The following is a 21,575-nucleotide window of genomic DNA, read 5'->3' on the forward strand; positions in this document are numbered from 1 at the left end:
CTGGGTGTTGCTGACTGTCATGGCATCTGCAGTGGTAAAGATGATAGGACTGAGTGAGGAAATGTTTGCAAAGAGCAGTGCCTGGGGCGGGGAATGTAGCGTTAGAGCTCGTTAAATAAATACAAATACCCCAAGCATCTTCTGTCATTTATGTTGCACACTAAACCTTTCCACTCATCTTCTTCATCTTTTGAACTACCAATTTTATATTCTTATTGATTCACACCCTGGATTCTTTTATTAAAAAACACGTGAGGCCTTTGTATTTCCAATGTTGAAAGCAGTTAACACCACAACCCTAGATATTATTGGGACTCAATAAAAGTTTTGATGGATGCCGACATTATTTCACAACTCTTGTCAATTGTAGTTCTCATTTGGGGGTCCGAGGTAGAGAATACAGGCATTGTTCACTGATTCACCATACAAAATGAACAGATGCAATCTATACATGACTTATGTTCTATAACACCAAGACCCTTTAACAATCTCTTTACTTTCTTTATTTTATAGAATAACAAATGAAATACAGAGTTAAATTGTTACAGCAATTTAGTTGCAGACGTAACCCACAATTCAGATTTCTAATTTTTTTTAGAAAAGAAGAGAGAGGATATTTCTTGGAAAACCAAGAATCCAATGTGAAAGAATCATTTTTAATTGTTTCTGATCTTATATTAAACATAAAATAGAACTAGTACCTTTTAAATTGAGAATTCTAAGAGCACTATAAATACCTTTTGATATTAATATATTAATGGATGAAGTTGCTCTGAAATGCTCCAACACTTCCTCCTATTTCTCTTTTAAGTGTATAGGAAGATACATAATTAAGTTTAGGCAAATATAACAAGTAGGTGACAGTTAGAGATAGAATTTCAAGTAATTTATTTTCCATCCTGTGCTTTACAGCACTTTGTCACTATTATATCTGTCTACACCTTGAATGTCCTTCTCTGAGTAATAGCTGCATAATGTATTGACAATAACATCTTAAAATGCGGCAGCACCTGAAAATAATATACACTAAATCTCAGTTTATCTGCAGATGAATGGCTGCTTCATATAATTAAGAGTGGATCTGGACAGAGGGTGCTTCCTCTGCTGTTTTTCAGTTATTTAATGCTCCCATTTTGTTACTCAAACATTTCACTTCTAGTTTCTTGTTCTTTTTAAAAAATTTCAATGCTTAATCTCTTCTTTCTTTCAACTCCCAGTATCATAGGCATAGTTGAGATATTAAATTTTTTTCCTTTTTCTAATTTTTCAGTTCTTTGTGAGTGCTCTGAGAATGGATATTTTGGAAGTGATAAAGCATGGGTGAGGTGAGATACTTGGCTTCTAAAACTCAAACTCTAGCTGGATTTTTTACAACTCTCCATAATTGACTTTTTTTGGGACTGAGGAAAGCAATGAATTAAGCCATGTCAGGACACAGAAGCCGAGATCGGCTCTTGATGACTCGTTTTCCTCTGAATCTATGTAATATAGTGGCCTAGCTCAGAAGAAAGTTCTTGATGACTATAGTTTGGCAGAAAAATAGTTTTCAGGGTCAATTACATCTGCGTTCATAGGTGCACCGAGTTCCTCTGACATCAAAATTTATAGTACTCTGTGATTCTTTTAGGTTTCACGTTTTCCCGTTAAAAGATTAAAAAATACTAAAAGTGAAAGGTGAATTTTGCTTAAATTTAAGCATACTGATTCTCCTCATTAAAAAAAAATTGCTTAGCACTCCCTTCACCTAACTTTCAGTGTCTTTTCTGCTCTTCACTGCCCACTTTGCCTGCTCATTTTATCCTAATGCCTTTAGGTTCTGCCTCTGCTGCTTTTGTTATGTTCCAACTGCCTTCTGGATAATCGTAAAAAAAAAAAAAAAAAAAAAAGATCCAAAATCTCTTTCTGTCCTCATTTTCTTTTGTTTTTTTGTAGGCCTTGACGCTGTTGACCGTACTTTCTTCTGGAAAGTCTTTTCCCTTTGGTCCTAACAGGACTTCGGAATTTTCTCGGTTTTCTCTTGCATTTTTGATATTCATTCCCCTTTTCCTCATCTCACCGTTTCCCAAAGCCCAGTCCTTGCCCTTCAGTCAGGCTCTTTCGTGACTTGATCCCTTGGTGAACTGACATTGTAAGGCTGTCTGTAGGTACCTAGGGATATCTGCAATCTGTGAGTTTAGCCCTTTCTTAAGGCAGTTTTAGTTCAGCATCGCTTACTTACGGGAGACCAGTTTGACTGTTTTGATGTACCTTGAACTCATCTAAAACTGAACTCCTCTTACTTTTGGTAAGTGATTTACGGTGGAAACCCCAGTTATCCCTTTTCCTTCATATCTATTTGTTCCAGATGTATCTGCCTCCTCTCCGTCAGCTCCATCTCCAATCTATCTGTCTGTGTGTCAGATGCCTGTCAAGGCCTAGGAGGACAGGCAGAATTTGGATAAGGGGCAGGACAAGGTAGGGAAAGCATTCCAAGTGAGTGGAGCGTAAACAGAATGGGGGTGGTGGTGTGGTGAGGGGTGAGGAGACACACTTGATTTGAGTATTTTAGGGATAGTTAGCATGGAGTTAGAGAAATTTAAGTCTGATAGGGTAGGAAATAAAGGAAGTTAGACATTTTTGATCAGAGAACATGTGGTGAAAGCTGCATTAAAGAAAGATTAGGGGCCAGGAAACAATTAGGGGCCAGGAAAGGCCCTGGTGAGTTGTAGATAAAGGCCTGGAGGTCCAAGGTCTCGAGCCTGGGAGGTTGGGGACTCCATCAGGAGATGGTGGGAGAGCACCTTTTCTTTCTTCCTTCCTTTCTTTCTTTCTTTCTTTCTTCTTTCTTTCTTCTTTCTTTCTTTCTTTCTTTCTTTCTTTCTTTCTTTCTTTCTTTCTTTCTTTCTCTCTCTCTCTCTCTCTCTCTCTCTCTCTCTCTCTCTCTCTCTCTTTTTTTCTTCTTTCTTTCTAAGGGAATTGATGTGAGTTCGGGAAATATTCAGCTTGAGGTGACATCAAGCCATCTGAAAGGAAATGTCCATTAAGCATTAGAAAATGAGATGCTGGCTTGGTGGTTCAGGTTGTTGGAGTGCCGTGTGCTCCTAACACTGAGGTCGCGGGTTTGATTCCCACATGGGCCAGTGAGCTGCGCCCTCTACAGCTAAGATTGGGAACAATGGCTCTCCCTGGAGCTGGGCTGCCATGGGCTGCTGTGCTGCCGTGGGAGCCGCTGTGAGCAGCCCACCTATGACTGGCGACCAGCTGCCTCCCCCACAACTGGCGACGAACTACCTCCCTCCATACACAACTAGACTAAGAAACCATGGCTTGAACCGGAGTGGGTGGGAGAGGCGGAAGAAGGGGGAAAAAAAAAGAAGATGGGAGACTTCACAGAACTTGTGTGAGCGAGTGCACAGGGCTGGGGAAAGATATTTGTGGGTCATAATTGCCTTTTCAGTTTTTACTACTTTTTCCATTCCTCATGATTCATTCTTTTGTACTTTAATGCTGCCATGTTATTTATGTTAATAATAAACCTCATTCATCTTGAAGATAGCTTTCTGTTAGGTTGCCATGAAATCTTCAAACTTATTTTTCTCAGTGACAAATAAATGATTATAAGGCTACAGCCTGTCACAGTTTCATAACTTTGGACAAATTTATCTATTGCTGTGAGTTAAGTACATTAAGATTAACGTTTCACAGGTACTAATAGCAGAGCAGCATAACCCATTTGCAGGCAATTTGAATTTGTGAGCCCTGGGCAAAAGCTCAGTCAAGGATTTTCTCCCAAACTATACAAGGATGTTTACAGTTGTCAGATTTTTTAATAGGAATGATGGTCATGATGCTGATAGGGTAATGATGTACCTTTGCTCTTTTATTTCTTCGTAATACATACATTGTTAACACACACGAGGCGACACCGTCCGCATACATGGAGGCCTCGGTGGTTGGGTGGGGGAAGAACAGTAAGAAGTGAGGGAAGACTCAGCTTTAATTGTTACAGAAAACCACTTTCCTCTACTCTGACATACCTGATTTGGGAGGAAGCCAAAACCTTTTGCCTTTTGGGGGAGAATCAGTGAAGGGAGAGTGTAGAAATGCTCATTGTTTCAGTTGAGGAAGAAATCTTGTCCCTGTTTTTTGAACTGCGGTTGTTGGTAGCTATCGTAGGTATTTGGGTTCAAACAAAAACAGGCAGCCCCTCTGCCACCCTTTGTACTGCGTGTTTACAAGGCGAAGAAGGTCTAGGTTCCAGAAGGCCTTGGTGAGGCTGAGTCCCATCTGTGGTCATCTTTAGTCCCTGAAAGACTGAAGTGACTGAGCAGAGTTGAGTCTAGGCAGCAGATGTAGTAATAATACGATTTAACCCTTCTACTGCTTAGACACACGGTAGGGGGCATTTCTGTACTTGGTCTTCACTATAAGTGGTAGGCTGGTCTCCATTCTCAAAATTCATCACCCTATTTCTATGCCTTTGCTGGCTACATATAACTAATGCTAATGACAACAAAATGTGGTAAGAATGTAGAAACAAAGAGAGTACTATGGGAGGACAGAGATAGGTGAGAAGAAGCCAAGCTTTTAAGATTACAGCGCTCCTTAAGTTAGAGAGACTGATGGCTCAAAGAAGTTAGTGTCGTGTGAATTTCACAGAGCTAAAGAGTTGTGGCCCTGAAACAGGACTCTACGACTTGTGATCCTAGCTCAGAGGTCTTTTCTGAGAGCATGTTGCCTCTAAGAATTCATCAATAGAGTTGTAAAAGTGCACCGTGTTCCTGCCTCTCCATTCTGTGCTCTGCTGTAGACCAGACGCACCCCAGAGCCCAGGCTTGGAAGTTCGTCTTCTAGGATCTCCTGGACTGATAATAACTGTCTGCTTGGACCTCTGCTAAGCCCCCCTTGGACTCAGTGGACCACTTCTTCATTTTCTAAACCATATTCTTAGTATCATATGCCTTTCCATTCAAACCCATGTTTCTAAAGAAATTTTCGAGCACATACCGTGTTTCCCTGAAAATAAGACCTAGCTGGACAATCAGCTCTAATGCATCTTTTGGAGCAAAAATCAATATAAGACCTGGTATTATATTGTATTATATTATATTATACCGGGTCTTATATTATAGTAAAATAAGACTGGGTCTTATGTTAATTTTTGCTCCAAAAGATACATTACAGCTGATCGTCCGACTAGGTCTTATTTTTGGGGAAACACGGTGTCCTTAATACGTGCATATTTATTAATAAATTGCATTCATCAACTAATATCTATCATCTATCTATCATCTATCTATCTATGTATCTATGTACCTATCTATCTATCTATCTACCTACCTACTTATCTATTAAATCTATTTTGTGAAGCCTAGGAAAGTTGAAATAAAAAAGACATTGGATAAAAATAAATGTGAATAGAAGTTCTAATATGTTCTTTCTTATCATCAGTGGATTGTTATGGCTCCCATTTCTCTTCCTCAAAAGAACTGTGTTTAGTCTTAGGAGAATACATTTCAAATATTGTCACTTTAATTGTTAGAGCCCTTTATCTTTATTCCTATTGCTACTGCTCTTGTTCAGATTTAAACCTCTCTTCATCTTCATACTTTTTGTTTGTTTGCACAACCTGTAATAGTCAGGTTCGTCCAGAGAAACATATATATTTAAACATATATCTATATCTATTTATCTGTCTGAGATGCATTGAGACTTATTTTAAGGAACTGGCTCATGTGACTGTAGGATCTGGCAAGTCCCAAATCTGCAGGGCAGGCCAAAGGCTGAAAACTCAGGTGGAATTTTTATGTTATAATCTGGAGGTAGAATTGCTTCTTCTTTTTGTCAGTCTTTGCTTGTAAGGCTTTCAACTAAATGGATGAGGCCCACCCACATTTTGGAGGGTAATCTGCTTTACGCAAAGTCTACTGTTGTAAATGTTATCATATCTAAAAAATACCACAGGACATCTAGACTGGTGTTTGACCAAACAACTGGCACCATAGGCTGCTTATAAAATTAACCCTCCTATACCACTATCATAATTTCTCAGCTGGAACTTTTGTGGTAGCCTCCGAGCTTATCTTCCAGACTCACGTGTCTAACATCTCTAATCCATTCCCATATTGCCGAAAGGACCTCTGAAGGAAAGACATTGGTATGGGGGAGTTTGTTAGATTCGAAGCAGCATAAGTAATAATAATATTCACTGCAGTAATATATTTCTTTAGCATTTCCCAAAACACAATTATGATAAAATTTAAAGCTCTGTGCAATCTGAACTCCTCTAACTTTCCAGCCTCATCTTCCCCATCGCTGCCAGACTTACGTACCCTCTTGCTACCCATAAAGGTACTCTTAGTTCTTCAGATGCACTGATAATTTTCCTGTCTCTATGGCCTTGCTTTATGGACCAGAGCAACACTAATATAAGGCAAAATACAAGATGATATAAGTAAAGAAGGTGCGGCGGGAGAACAGAAGTTGATATGATTAATTCAAGCTTTTGAGATCTGAAAAATTCCATTATGGTGGGGAAAGGGTGAGATACATGGTCATAGAGGCTGAATTGGGTCCCTTGCACCTTTTGTATGTTGAAGTCTTAACTCCTAGTACATCAGAACGGGACCATGTTTGGAGACAGGATCTTTACAGAGGTAATTAGGCTAAAATGAGGTCATTGGGGTATGCCCCTAATCAAGTTTTACTGGTGTCCTTATGAGAAGAGGAAATGTGGACACAGACATGCACAGATGAAAGACAATGTGAGGACACAGGAGAAGGCGGCCATCTACAAGCCAAGGAGAGAGGCCGCAGGAGGAACCAACCCTGCTGACCCCTTGATTTTGGACTATAGCCTCGAACCGTGAGAAAACAAATACCTTGTTCGCACCATGCAATCTGTAGTACTTTGTTACAGTCGCCGTGGGAGACTAATACAGGTGGAGTGAGGAAGTGCTCCGGAGCACAGAGTGAGCTAAAGCTACATACTAGCTTACAAAGGATTTCTAGAATGTGTTGGAAATTTGCTTGGTACTTGAATTAGCCATCCTCTCGTGGTTTGGAAAGGGGATCTCTAATTTTATTTGGTCTTAAAATGGGAGAGAGCCTCCAAGAGCAGAGAGTTTCTCAGTAAGCACCAGGACAGCTTTGTTTTCCAAGCGTGGGTCCCTTGTTAGCTGTGAGGGCAGAATCCCATCTGCCACTGAAATGCCAAGTCTCACAAGATTATTTCAGGCCTGGACGATAGACTGAACAACAGGTGGTAGAGGTTGTCTTGCTGTTTTCATTTTGTGTTGTTGTGCTACTCACACAAGGGTCATGGCAACCTTCCTTTGTACTTTTTAGCATGGGTTGGCTGAAGTGCCAGCATTTCCCTTAATTTTTCTTTTCTTTTTCTAATAGACTGTATTTTTAAAGCAGTTGTAGATTTATGTGAAAATTGTGTAGATAGTACAGAAAGTTTCCATGTAACCTATACCCTGTTTCCCTATTACTAACATCTTACATTAGCATGTTACCTTTATTATAATTAGGACCAAAATCTATACATAATTAAGCCCCTTTTAAAATCGGTTTCTTTAGTTTTACACTAATGTCCTTTTTCTGTTCCAAGATCTCCCTATGATACCACATTACATTTACTTCTCATGGCTCCCTGGGCTCCTCTTGGCTGTGACATTTTCTCAGACTTCTTTGATGATCTTGACAGTTTTGAGGGATACTGGTCAGGAATTTTGTAGACTTTCCTCTACTGAGATCTGTCTGATGGCTTGTGTCTTGTGATTAGAGTGGGGTTATTGGGAGGAAGATCACAGAGGTAAAGTGTCATTTTCTTCACATCATATCAGGGGTGCATCCTGTCAACTGTTGAGGTTGCCCTTGATCACCTGGCTCAGGTAGTGTTTGTCAGGTTTCTCCACTGTAAAGTTACTCTTCTGTACTGTACACTTTGAAATGAAATCACCATATGCAGGATACACTTAAGGGATGGGTACCCTCAATTTTTTAAACACAAAGAAAATGTAAAGCAGTTTTTGAAGAGTTGGTGTGAATGATGTTGCTGAAGGGATGGCAAAACAAAACAAAACAAAAAAAACCCATGCCTTTTTGGCTTATTTGTTTTTTAATCAGAAAAAGTACCCCATAATGTTGCTATGAGAAGTAAGAAAAATGTTGATTTGAACTATGTAATTTGTCTAATAAAAATACATTTCAATCTTGGCCCTTTTTCTTGATCTAATTAAGGCAATCAGTTCTTATCTGTGTCACTATACATTTACCTGTACCACTGGGACTCCTATGCTATTGTTGTAGCCAGAAAAGGAAAGATTAAAATTGCTCTGTCTTACTTTAATAACGGGAAGGTTATAAAACATTGTTTTCAAGGCAGTGCCTTGACAGTTAGATTTATTGGGCAGTCATGGTCCATGTGGGTTTTTCCTAGCCTGAACTAGCCTGGCCTTGGGTATAGTATAGTCTTTTCCTAGGCTACCTGTTCTGTTACAGTAGGGCCGAAGGCTTCATTACCTCCCCCTAGTGTTCAGCTTTATAATCTCAGATTCTTGGACAAATTTTAGCAGTAGAAAAATCAAGTTTGTGGGAATCCTCATGACTATTTTCCATAATATTTTAATATGATATGGGTACCAAAATGACATGGTGATTGAATTTTAGCTATGTCTCTTTGGATTAGGGCTGATTTTTAAATTAGGCAGTATTTTAAGGTGGTAAGTAATTATAACTTGATTAAAAACCATAGGGATGAAGAGAATATGCGAGGCAGAGAGTTCCTAGCTACTGTTATACTGAGAACCTCAGTGTCCGTTTAATTTTAACCAGGGAATTGAATTTGGCTTCTTGCAATGTTTTGTCAGCCCTGTAGGAACAAGTGCATATTCTAGATAAACTTGAAAGCTACAAAGCTTTATGAAGCTAGGAGTGAGGGAGTCTTCTGGAGCATTGTTTGTCATTCCTTCACAGATAAAATCTTATCTCCAATGCAGGAAATGGCCTCCTTTTAGAGCTCTATATCAGCATTCATTATTTTACCATGGCTTTAAAAAGATTCAGCATTTTTCATAGGGTCCTATCTCTGGATATACTTAGAGGGTTGAAATAATTTACCAGACTTTGAGACTGGTTTTGTCTTATTCTTGATGGAAATACTACAGATACTAATCCTTTGAATGAGTTCTAGTGTTTGTACCCAGACCCAGAGTTTGGTTCCATTGAGATCCAGAGGGTGTGCCATTTACAAAAAGGCAACTAAATCCTTGTGAAATCTGCCAGTCCCCTTAGATGTGGTCCTGATTAGGACTAAAGCAGAACTCGAGAGGCAGCAATCCGCTAAACATTGCTTGTGTTCAGAAATAAGAAGGAAGAATTCCTACAGAGACCCTGTATTAAAGCAGTAGTCTGCTTGTGTCTATTTCTGATACTCTTGTTGCATATGATGCCCTGTAAATACAATTCAGGAAAGTTGATATATCTTTGGTTTTCTAACTAGACGTACGTTAAGTCACGAGGTGCCCTGTCTATTTTTGCCCACCCAGCTCCATCTGATCCACTGGAATGCCACCCTGTTTGGCAGTATTGATGAGGCCGTGGGGAAGCCACATGGAATTGCCATCATTGCTTTGTTTGTTCAGGTAAATGGTCTCCTATGACTGTTGTATTGTTCAGATGCTTATTTCTAATTTATTTTGCAGAATATATATAGTTTTGAAACCAATATATTTTATTTTTTATTGAAATATAGTTGACATATACATTATATTTCAGCTTCATAACATAGTCATTTGATGTTTGTATACTTATAAAATGATCACCATGATAAATTTAGTATCCATCTGTCACCATACAAAGTTTTTACAATGTTATTGACTATGTTCCCTGTGCTGTACATTAAATCCCTGTGATTTACTTATTTTTTAACTGGAAGATTGTACCTCTTCATTCTTTTCACTATTTCACTCATCCCCTCTGGCAACCATCAGTTTGTTCTCTGTATATGTGAGTCTGTTTTTGTTTTGTTCGTTTGTTTGTTTTGTGTTTTAGATTCCACATGCATGTGAAATCATGTGACATTTGTCTTTCTCTGTCTGACCTATTTCACTTAGCACAAAACACTCTAGGTCCATCTATGTTGTCACCAATGGCAATATTTCATTCTTTTTTATGGTTGAGTAATATTCTATTGTGTGTATGTGTGTGTCTATATATATCTCACATATCCTTTATCCCCTCATTTATCAATAGACACTTACTTTGTTTCCATATCTTGGCTATTGTAAATAATGCTGCAGTGAATATAGAGGTGCATATATATTTGAATTAGTGTTTTCATTTTCTTTGGATAAATACCCAGAAGTGGAGTTGTTGGATTATATGGTAGTCCTTTTTTTCTTCTTCTTTGTATTAGTTTCAGGTGTACAAAACAACATAGTGATTAGTGGTAGTCCTATTTTTAAATTTTTGAGGACGCTCCATACTATTTTCCATAGTGGTTGCACTAATTTACAATTCCCCAACAGTGCACAAGGTTCCTTTTTCTCCACATTCTCGCCAGCACTTATTGTCTTTTTGATACTAGCTATTCAGACAGATGTGAGGTGATATCTCATTGTGGTTTTGATTTGCACGTTCCTGATGATTAGTGATGGTGAGCATCGTTTCATGTGCCTGTTGGCCGTCTGCATGTCGTCTTTGGAAAAATGTCTATTTAGATCCTCTGCCCGTTTTTCAATCAGATTGTTTTTTGATAGTGGGTTATATGAGTTCTTTATATATTTTAGACATCAATACCTTGTTGGTATATTATTTGCAAATATCTTCTCCCATTCACTAGGTTGCCTTTTCCTTTTTTTGATGGCTTCCTTCCCTGGCTTCCTTCAAACTTTAGTTTGATGTAGGTCCATTTGATAATTTTGCTTTTGTTGCCCCTGTCTGAGGAGACAGATGAAAAATAAAATTAGTGCTAAGACTGATGTCAAAGAGTTTATTGCCTATGTTTTCTTCTAGGAGTTTTATTGTTTCACATGTTACTTTTAAGTCTTTAATACATTTTGAGTTTATTTTTGTATATGGTACAAGACAGTCATCCAGTTTCATTCTTTTGCATGTAACTGTCCAGTTTTCCCAACGCTGTTTGTTGAAGAGACTCTTTTCTCCACTATGTTTTCTGCCTCTTTTGTTATAGATTAATTGACCATGTAAGTGTGGGTTTATTTCTAAGCTTACTATTTTGTTCCATTGATCTATGTGTTTGTTTTTGTCCAGCATGATACTATTTTGATTACTATAGCGTTGTAGTATAGTTTGAAATCAGGAAGTGTGATACTTCCAGCGTTAGTCTTCTTTCTCAAGATTGCTTTGGCTGTTTGGGGTCTTTTGTGGTTCCACACAAATTTTAGGATTATTTCTTCTAGGTTTTTTTTTTTTTTAATGATGTTTTTATTTTTCAATTTAGTTGACATACAATATTATATTAGTTTCAGGTATACAGCAGAGTGATTAGACAATTACATAACTTATGAAGTGATCACCCTGATAAAACTAGTACCAGTCTGACACCATACATAGTTATTACAATATTGTTGACTATATTCCTTATGGTATACTTTATATCCCCATGATTATTTTGTAACTACCAATTTGTACTTCTTAATCCCTTCATATTTTTCACTCATTCCCCCAACCCCCTCCCATCTGGCAACCATCAAAATTGTTCTCTATAACTATGAGTCTGTGTCTGTTTTATTTGTTTGCTTGTTTTTTTTCTTTAGATTCCACATACCGTGTTTCCCCAAAAATAAGACCAGGTCTTATATTAAGATTTGCTCCAAAGGACTTATGTTTAGGGGATGTCATCCTGAAAAATCATGCTAGGGCTTATTTTCCAGTTAGGTATTATTTTCGGGGAATCACGGTATAAGTGAAATCATAGGGCATTTGTCTTTCTCTGTCTAACCTACTCCACTCAGCGCTGTACTCTCTAGATCCATCCATGTTACTGCAGATGGCAAGATTTCATTCTTCTTTAAGGCTAAGGAATATTCCATTGTATATATGTACCACCTCTTCATTATCCATTCATCCATTGATGGACACCCAAGTTGCCCCCACATCCTGGCTTTGTAAATAATGCTGCAGTGAACATATGGATGCACATGTCCCTTTGAAGTGGTGTTTTGGTTTCTTTAGATAAATACCCAGAAGTGAGATTATTGAGTCCTTCTTTGTCTCTTGTTATAGCCTTTGTTTTTAAATCTATTTATCTGGTATAAGTATTGCTAACCCAGTTTTTGTTTGTTTATTTCCATTTTCATGAAATATCTTTCCCCCATCCCTTTACTTTCAGTATATCTCTGTCTTTCGATCTAAAATGAGTCTCTTATAGACAGCATATGAGGTATGATCAAACAATATGGTGAATGTTGAAATAAAAAATGTTTATTACAGTAAAAGACACATTGCCATTAATTTCCCTTACTTCGAACACACTTATCCCATCATTCTTGCCACTTTCTGAAGCAGTTCTGGAAGTCCTCTTTCTTGAGTGTCTTTAGTTGTGCTGTTGTGGCTGCCTTGATATCCTGAATCATTTTGACTTTGGGGAAGAGCCAGAAGTCACACGGTGCCAGATCCAGTGAAGAAGGTGGATGAGGGCACATGTTAATGTTTTATTTGATAGAAATTGCCATATACCAGAAGCGATGTGTTACACGGAGCGTTGTCATGATGGAGGATGGTTTATGGCAGACATTAAAACATACTTCTCAACCGTGGCTCACACCCAACTGACTGCACTGAAAAAGTTGAAGTTTGTCACACACTGTTACTAAGGTTTGATGCTCCGCTTCCTATATTGAAGATCCCTGCCTTTTCGTTGGATGGCACTCAGCAGCAGCATTCACCATATTTTGTGATCACAATGGAATGACTCCGTGTCACACACTGCTTCTGGTACAGCAATTTCTGTCAAATATAATCATTATGGTGTGTCCTCATCCACCTTATTCACTTGATCTGGCACCATGCTACTTCTGGCTCTCCCCAGAGTCAAAATGACTATGAAAGACAAACATTTTGAATTGATTCAGTACATGGAGGTAGCCATGACAGTGCAACTAAGGACACTCACAAAAGATAACTTCCAGAACTGCTTCAGAAAGTCGCCAGAACGTTGGGATAAGTGTGTTCCAAGTGAAGGGGAGTATTTTGAGGGGGATTAATGGCAATGTGTTTTTTATTGTAATAATTTTTTTTATTTAAACATTCACCATAGTTTTTAATCACACCTTATATGTAAATGTTTTGTTTTATTTCCATTCAGCCACCCTATGTCTTTTGTTTGGAGCATTTAATCCATTTACATTAAAATTAATTGTTGAGAGATATGTAATTATTGCAATTTTATTATTCATATTTTTGATCTATTTTTCTTCTTAGAGAAGTCCCCTTAACATTTCTTGTAATATTGGTTTGGTGGTTATCAACTCCTTTAGCTTTTTTCCCCTTTTTTTGGTCTGGGAAGGTCTTTGTCTGTCCTTCAATTTTAGATGATAGCTTTGCTGGGTAGAGTAATCTTGGTGGTAGGTCCTTACTTTTCATCACTTTGAATATTTTGTGCCAATCCCTTCTGCCCTAAAAAGTTTGTTGAGAAATCAGCTGACAGTCTTATGGGAGCTCCCTTGTAGGTAACTAACTGTTTTTCTCTTGCTGTATTTAAGATTCTCTCTTTGTCTTTAACCTTTGGCATTTTAATTATGATGTGTCTTGGTGTGGGCCTCTTTGGGTTCATCTTGTTTGGGACTCTGTGCTTCCTGGGCTTGTATGTCTGTTCATCAAATTAGGGAAGTTTTCCGTCATTATTTCTTCAAATGGGTTTTCAGTTCCTTGTTTTCTTCTCTCTCTTCTCCTTTTGGTACCGCCATGATATGAATGTTGGTACACTTGATGTCCCAAAGGCCCTTTAAACTATCCTCATTTTTTGGATTCTTTTTTGCTGTTCTGAGTGGGTGTTTTCTGCTACCTTATCCTCTAAATTGCTGATTTGATCCTCTACTTCTTTAATCTGCTGTTGACGGAGACTCAGATATGGTGCCTGCTTGCATCTGCACACTGGGTAACTGGGGAGAGCTCAACAAGAAAACAGTGGCTTCTGCCAGCACTTCTGTCTGGGAGAAAGCTACCCCTCCAACCCTATCCCTGAAGCCAGAGAACTCAGTTCCTCCACATATGTCCCAGGTGCTTTTGGAGCTGCTGCCTCAGTGCTGGAGCTGAGAGCAAGTGAGTTCATCAGCAAGTAAGTCCATCTGCAGGCCCTTTAAGAGGAATGCCTGGGACTGCAGTAGCCCTCTGTCTCACTCAGTCACAATAGCTGCTGGTTTTCACAGTCAGAAGTTATTGGGACTTCTCTCCTAGCACCGGAACCCTGGCTTGGGGAGCCTGGTTTGGGGCTTGGACCTCTTGCTCCTCTGGGGGGACCTCCACAGCCCTATTCTGAGTCTCTGCCCCACCTACCAGTCTTGAGGTGGCTTTTTTTTATATATCCTTAGTTGTAGGACTTCTGTTCAGGTAGACTTCAGGCAATTCTCAATGATGGTTGTTCTGTAGTTGAGTTACTGACTGGAGACTCTCTTTTTAACACTTCTTGTAAATCTAGTTTAGTGGTGATGAACTCCTTTAGATTTTGCTTGTTTGGGAAACACTTTATCTCATTCAATTCTGAATGATAACCTTGCTGAGTAGAATATTCTAGGAAGGTTTTTTTTATTTATTTTTATTTATTTACTTTTTTTTTTTTTTTTTAGCACTTTGAGTATATCATGACACTCCCTTCTGGTTTGCATAGTTTCTCGTGAAAAATCAGCTGATAGTCTTATGGGGGTTCCCTAGTATGCAACTAGTTGCTTTTCTCTTGATGCTTTTAAGATTCTCTCTTTAGCTTTAAATTTTGACACTTTAATTATAAAGTATCTTGGTGTGGACCTCTTTGTGTTCATTTTGTTTGGAACTCTCTGTTTCCTGGACCTGGATGCCTGTTTCCTTCTCCTGATTAGAGAAGTTTTTAGATATTTTTCCTTCAAGTAAGTTTCCTGCCCATTTCTCTCTCCCTTCTCCTTCTGGGGCCCCTAGAATGCTATGTTAGTATGCTCGATGTTGTTCCAGAGATCCCTTAAACTCTCCTCATTAAAAAGTTTTTTAAAAAATTGTGCTGTCCAGCTTGAGTGATTTCCATCCTCTCTCTTCCAGATTGCTGATCCATTCCACTGTATCAGCTCTCTGCTATTGATTCCTAGTGTAGCTTCCTAGTGTAGTCATTGTACACTAGATTCCTAGTGTAGTCATTGAATTCTTCAGCTCTGGTACTTTCTTAATTTTTCTGTGTCTTTGTTGAAGTCCTCACTGTGTTCATCCATTTTTCTGTGATTACAGTGAGCCTCTTTATTACTATTACTTTGAACTCTTTATGAGATAGTTTGCTTAACTCCATTTTGTGTAGTTCTTTTTCTGAGGTTTCGTGTTGTTCTTTCATTTGGAATGTATTCCTTTGTCTGTTCATTTTGTCTAATTCTCTGTGTTTGTGTGTACTGGGTAGATCATCTATGTTTCCTGGTCTTAAAGATGTGGCCTTATGTGGGAGATGTCCTGTGGGGCTCAGCATTACAGTCCCCTTCTGGTCACCAGAGCCAGTGGCTCCGGGGTGTCACATGTATGGGCTTCATGTGTCTTTCTGTTGTGGCAGGGCCATAGCTTTTGCAAGTACACTGGTGGGTAGGATTATCATCCAGCCCACTGCGAGATCTGGCTGAATCATAGGGGCTGGCAGGACTCACAGAGGGCTGTGCCCACTGGCTCCAGCAGGCTATCCAGAGGATTCCAAAATGGCACCCACTGGTGCTGCGGTCAGCATTGCAGACCCCTGGCTGAGGTGTGGTTTCCATTAGTGGGACCGTATTTCTGCCTTCCCTACCTTTCTCAGTGCTGTCCATTTTTGTGGAGATTCTGTTCATTCAGTTTCCAGGTCTCCTTCAGAAGGACTTGTTCCCTATGTTGTAGATTTGTTGTGGTTTGGGGAGGAAGTGAGCTTAGGGTCTTCCTACATTATGATCTTTAACCAGAACGTAGAATATTTTTTGTTCTCTCTTAGAGGTGACATTAAACACATGTACAGAGAACACTGATTATTTAAAAGTAGAAAACTCAATCTTGAGAGAGCAGCCTTATTCATTGGTAGAAATTGATTCATTTACTTATTAGAAATTTTCTTCGGAGTGGCATTCAGGGTCTTTGGAGAAATGATTTAGAAATGAAATCAGAGATGAAAGCAGAGTTCATTTTATTAATAAAAAAGACTTTCAGAAATGTTTTTGAACTTTGGCTTATTGAAAAAGCTAAGAAAAATCAATAATATAATCATGCAGTAGATTGTTTTAGTTCTTTGTTAATAATAATTTTTTACCCCAAGATGATTTGAAGTGCCTTATAGAAAGCATTGATAAAATAAGACTGGCAAAGACCTTGGTAGATATAGTCAATAGTCAAGGTTTAGATTTGAGCTCTCTGGTAAGCAAAGAATGTTATGTAAATTAATGAAATGTACAAAAGCAAATCACATGCTTTCAAAGGCAAAACTTTAACCTAGTTCCTAAGGTGAATCTCTTAAACTTTGTCATATCATCTGCTTGACATGATAAACAATTTACAGGTAAAAGAGATCCTGGAAATTTTAGACTTTCCTCTCCCCTATCTTACAGAAGAGAAACCAATAGCCAGAGAGGAAAAGTCATTGTTTATAGTGACACAGCGATTTTGTGTCACCAGTCAGTACCAGAAACTGTTCTTCCATTCTGTGTGGTTCCAGGCTGCCTTTCAGATAATCTGGGATTAGAGCAGTAATGTTAGCATAGTGGTCTTTAGTAACTTAATATTCCAAAGAGAGTTGGGTAACAGGCCTTTTGAAATTTGCCTTTTTTGTGTGTGTGTGCCGTATATTTCAGTATCATTAATTACAAAAATTTTCTGTTATAAATATCTCTAAGATATTTCTTTGTTGATGTTTGAATATAGCCATTCAATTTTAGCCTTTTAACATTTTAAAATCAGTTTCTTGAAAGTATGGCACATGTCATAGAACTTAAGAACAAATCCTTACATTTTTTAAATGAATCCTCTTCTTACAAGTTATTTTATGGCTTTTTCACAGGCAGGGCCCTCTATTCCTTCTGTTTTACCACTGCATTGTGTAAATAAAATGGAATCACAAAATACTGATAAAAATGTTTTAAATTATACAAATATGTTTTGATAATCTCTAGTACATTGAAGTAATAACTGTTAAAGTCCATTTTTTTTAACCTGAAAAAGTTAATAAAGCATCTTAAATTTGAGAAGTCGAGGCAGCAGAAGTAGAAGACAATGTCTCATTATTAAAAAACAAGAATAAAAAATAATGAAATGAAATAAAAATCAGAATACAAAAAACCCAAATAGTCATATGTAGAAGGGAAGGGAAACATGTTAGTTTCATCTTTGGAATTGGTACTCAATAAATATTTGTGAATAGAATTAAATATGATAACTTACTATTTTCACTTAGCTGATTTTTTGCATGTACCAGGTGATGGGGAGTATTAGAGCACTGTATTGAAAGCTAAGACTTTTGGAACTAGCATCGGTATTTCCAGGAGCAAGCTCCTTGTTGGAGGCAAGGGGAAGCTCGAGAGCATGCACACTTGTTCTAAGTTTCCATAAGTTTGCCTGGAGGGAAAATTCAGGTTATCTATGTGAAAACGCCTTTTGGGAGAGAGTAAAACTACAGAAACTTTGAGAGAAGAATTTCATGAAGGGAAGAAGGTCTGATCAGGCGTGTCAGCCGAAGCAGAGAGGAGAGGGACTGAAGCCCATCGGGTGTCTTGCACTTAGGTGAGGGGAGTGAATGGGAGGTGAGGGATCGGAGGCAGTGAGTGTAGACTTCCCTTTTAAGAAGCCTGACTTCAGAAAAGAAAGGTGGAAGGGATAATAACTAGTGATGTACAGCACAGTCCTATTTGTTTCATTTTGAGATCCGAATTCTGCCTGTGTTTTTATTCTGAGCAAACAGAACTAGTGCAGACATAGAGTTTAAAAATACCAGCAAGAAAGGGAATAGTGGACGTAGCAAAGTCCTGAGGATGGCAGGAGGACACAGGATGGAGACCTTACGTGGATGGACTAAACTTGGACAGGAGGGGACCCACCCTTTCTTCAAAATAGAGGGTCATGAGAAAAGGGTGAGTACAAATGGGATGAATTTGTAGGTGAAGGCAGGAAAATAGGGGAGCTCATGCATGATGACCTTTATTATTTCTGAGAATACAAAGCAAAGTAATTTATACAGCAAAAGAAGCGTAGGTTTGGTAAAGGTTTTGAAATAGCCCAGGAGAGGAGTGATACAGTAGCCTTGACAGTCAGTGTGGGAGACCCACTTGAGGTTGGATATTTCACGTTGTACAGGATAGTGGCTTGTGGATTGTTGTCTAACCAGGTAGAGGAGTGGAGAATTCTAGCAAATTGTTACATTGATCAATGGAAAATTGTTACTCAGCAATGACTTAGGAGGACAAAGGGATTAGAGAATTGAGAGTGGTTGAAGAGATGTCATTCAGGGCAGGCAGGAAGGGAATGAGACAAAGCCAGAAGCTCCCGAGAGCCTTGGCTCCTTGTGATCCACTAATGGGAAGAGAGAGAAAAGAGGAGAGCTGGATGAGTGAGAAGTTTTCAGAAAACAAATACAGGGTGTGTTCTCGGGATTGATTTGCTGAGTAGTATGGGGCTGAAAGCCATGGACCGAGGGGTAAAGAGATAGGACAGAGAGGGGACAGGTCACCCATGTGGATGTTGAAGTCCTCCAGAGTGATGGGAGGAAGTGATGGCAGTGAGGGAGTGACCAGTGGGACAGTAAATGGAAAGTAGAGCATGATAGCATCAGTGGAGGACGGTCCACTCAGTGGACAGCCTTATGAAAGGTAACAGCAGGGCACTGATGACCACAGCTTCCCGTTCTATGTGACGGAGACTGCACAGTATCCACTCGAGGTCTGGGAGAGCAGTGGTCATGGCAGACCTGGGGGTTCACGCAGACCAGGAGGTGGTGGGAGAGCTTGTCAAAGATGCCCAGTCATCCTGTTCTAGAGGGGACAGTTGAAAATGAGGAGAGGTTAGAGTTTGAAGTGGAAAAATACAGGGCCATGCAGGGCCGAGATTCTAGCAGGTGAACTGACCAGATGGTTTGCATTGTGGGTGGTGGTGAAAGTTGGCAAAGGTGAGAGGTAAGAAGTTAATTGGTCTCACGGTTCTTGATGGACTCTTGGCACCAGGTTGTTTTGTCACCTGAACTGCTGTAGGATTTTAGGGGTTGAGGTGTGTAGAGTATTATCTATACTAGCTTTTTGGTGGTTGTAACCTCTGCAGACAAAAATTTGGCAAAGGAGGAAAGGAAAAAGATGGAATAATGGCTGCAGTCTGTGGCTAGATATAAGGCTTTACCCAAAAGTAAAGAATATAGCGAGAAGGAGTTAGTGATAGTTATTAGGGGCTACTACATGTAAACACTGTATTGATGCTGGCTAGCATTGTGAGTGAGAGTAATATGGGTGATCTTGATTGAATTATGGTGCATAGTGTCCTGGTCTAAGGTCTTTGTTTGATTTAGCCTTCTCTTCAACCCTGTCACTTTCATCCTCCTCTCTGTATAGATGAGGCATAGAGGTTAAGAAACTTGCTCAAGGCTAAGAAGTGAGTCAGAATCAGAACCCAGGCATCCAATGCAAATGACCTTGCTCCTGAATCATGACTTTATGTGTCCTTACACCATTCCGATGTGGCCTTTTCAAAAAGTTATAATCTGACTGGAGGTGCACGAAATGAAAACAGATCCCAACCCCAGGCATAGGCATCTTAGTGGCACATCATTGTTAAACCAGAAAGCAAAGCAAGTTCATTTCCCCCGAAGATCCGGTGAAGGCTTCTGCCTAAAGGTCCAGGCTGTTGCACTCATGAATACATTTGCCTTAGGTATTTTTTCTTTAATTCAGGGATTTCCCCCCCTGTTTTTAGAGCTTATTTCAGGAATTGCAAACACTTGGGTAATAGTTAAAGTCTTGATTATTCTGAACTGATTGGCCTTAGATTATGTAAGTTTCTTGTCTGTTTTCGTTCCTCTTTCATGCCCTTTCACCTAGCATGTTTCACAATTGGTTCACGTGGAGAGAAGCAGAATGTGAACATGTTGACAGCTCTTCTAGCTCCGTATAGGTCATTCTCTAAAAATTTATGTGTGGAAGAGAAAAGAAATGAACAATAACAATGGTTGTTTATCTGAGGTTATAAATTGTCCCTGCTACAACTGTCCTCCATTAGCACGGACCATTAAAACTTGGTTGAAAAGTGGAAATCAGATTGCACTTATACTTTGTATACCCGACACTAATAAAAAATAAAGAATACTTATTGTAAGATTCTTTTTTACAGTCTCAAATTCTTTGGAGTATTTTATACACTAAAAATATGTAATGATATATAAGGTTTTAAAATAGAAAACCTGAACAGCATATTCTTATTATTCGAGAATAAAAAGGTGATTATAGAATTATGTCCAGTGGTAATCAAGACATGTCCTGATTTTGCTGACTTTAACCTATGAAATCACATACCCACTTTCCTGAGTCAATAAAAAATTTTTCAACATTGATAAAATCTATAATAACGATCTAGAGATGCTAGAAGCAAAAAATGGAAGAGTTTGGGCATGTGATGAGTAATTTGGTTCAGAAATATCCTTGAGACTTTTATATCGCAGTATTATCTGCTTTGCTATATGAGCATGTGTAGCAGTGTGTGATGCTTTATACTCAGCATGATGAATTTAGAATGGACTCTTGGAAACATCCAAGAACATCTCCAATATTTGACTTTGCTAGCTTCTGTTACAACTTTAACTGCCTTCAGTAGATGTTGACCTGATGATTAATGAAAAGGTCATTTAATTATTCCCCAAGCAGGACATTCAGGTAGACCCGAGCATCACTTCTATTAGTTATTTTAAGTCAAAGCTAAGAATGTAACAATTTTGTAGTTATGGCTTATGCTTTATATATTTCAGATAGGAAAAGAACATGTAGGCCTGAAGGCTGTGACTGAAATCCTCCAGGACATTCAGTACAAGGTAAGTAAGTCATCATTTAAAAGAAAATAAAAACACTGGTTGTGTAAGAGTTCCCCAAGGCCACCCTCAGGCTCGATGATTCACTAAAAGGACTCCCAGAAAAGCTATTATTCTCATGGTTGTGGTTACAGCAGAAGGACACAGAGGAAATATCAGCATAGTGAAAAGGCTCAGGAGAAGAGTCCGGGAGAAACCAGGCCCAGCTTCCCGGCGTCCCCTCCCAGTGGAGTCGTGGGGAGACGCACCTAATTCTCCCAGCAATGGTGTGTCCCAATACATGCACATTGTCACCAACCAGAGATGCTTACCTGAGCCTTGGAGTCCAGGGGTTTTATTTATTCGGGGTCAGTCATGCGAGCATGCAGTGCCTGTGTGACTGACCTCA

At 39.0% G+C, this 21,575-nt stretch overlaps 1 protein-coding gene across 1 annotated transcript in view; it reads left to right on the forward strand.

Moving 5' to 3' along the window:
- CA8 (carbonic anhydrase 8) overlaps positions 1-21,575 on the forward strand; it is a 93,212-nt gene that overhangs the window by 38,188 nt on the left and 33,449 nt on the right. Inside the window, exons 4-5 of the mRNA XM_033126672.1 lie at positions 9,534-9,629; positions 21,128-21,190. Coding sequence (XP_032982563.1) covers positions 9,534-9,629; positions 21,128-21,190 — 159 coding nt within the window. The remainder of the gene's footprint in view (positions 1-9,533; positions 9,630-21,127; positions 21,191-21,575) is intronic.

The sequence above is a fragment of the Rhinolophus ferrumequinum genome, chromosome 14 (assembly GCF_004115265.2).
Source record: "Rhinolophus ferrumequinum isolate MPI-CBG mRhiFer1 chromosome 14, mRhiFer1_v1.p, whole genome shotgun sequence".
NCBI classification, from domain to species: domain Eukaryota; kingdom Metazoa; phylum Chordata; class Mammalia; order Chiroptera; family Rhinolophidae; genus Rhinolophus; species Rhinolophus ferrumequinum.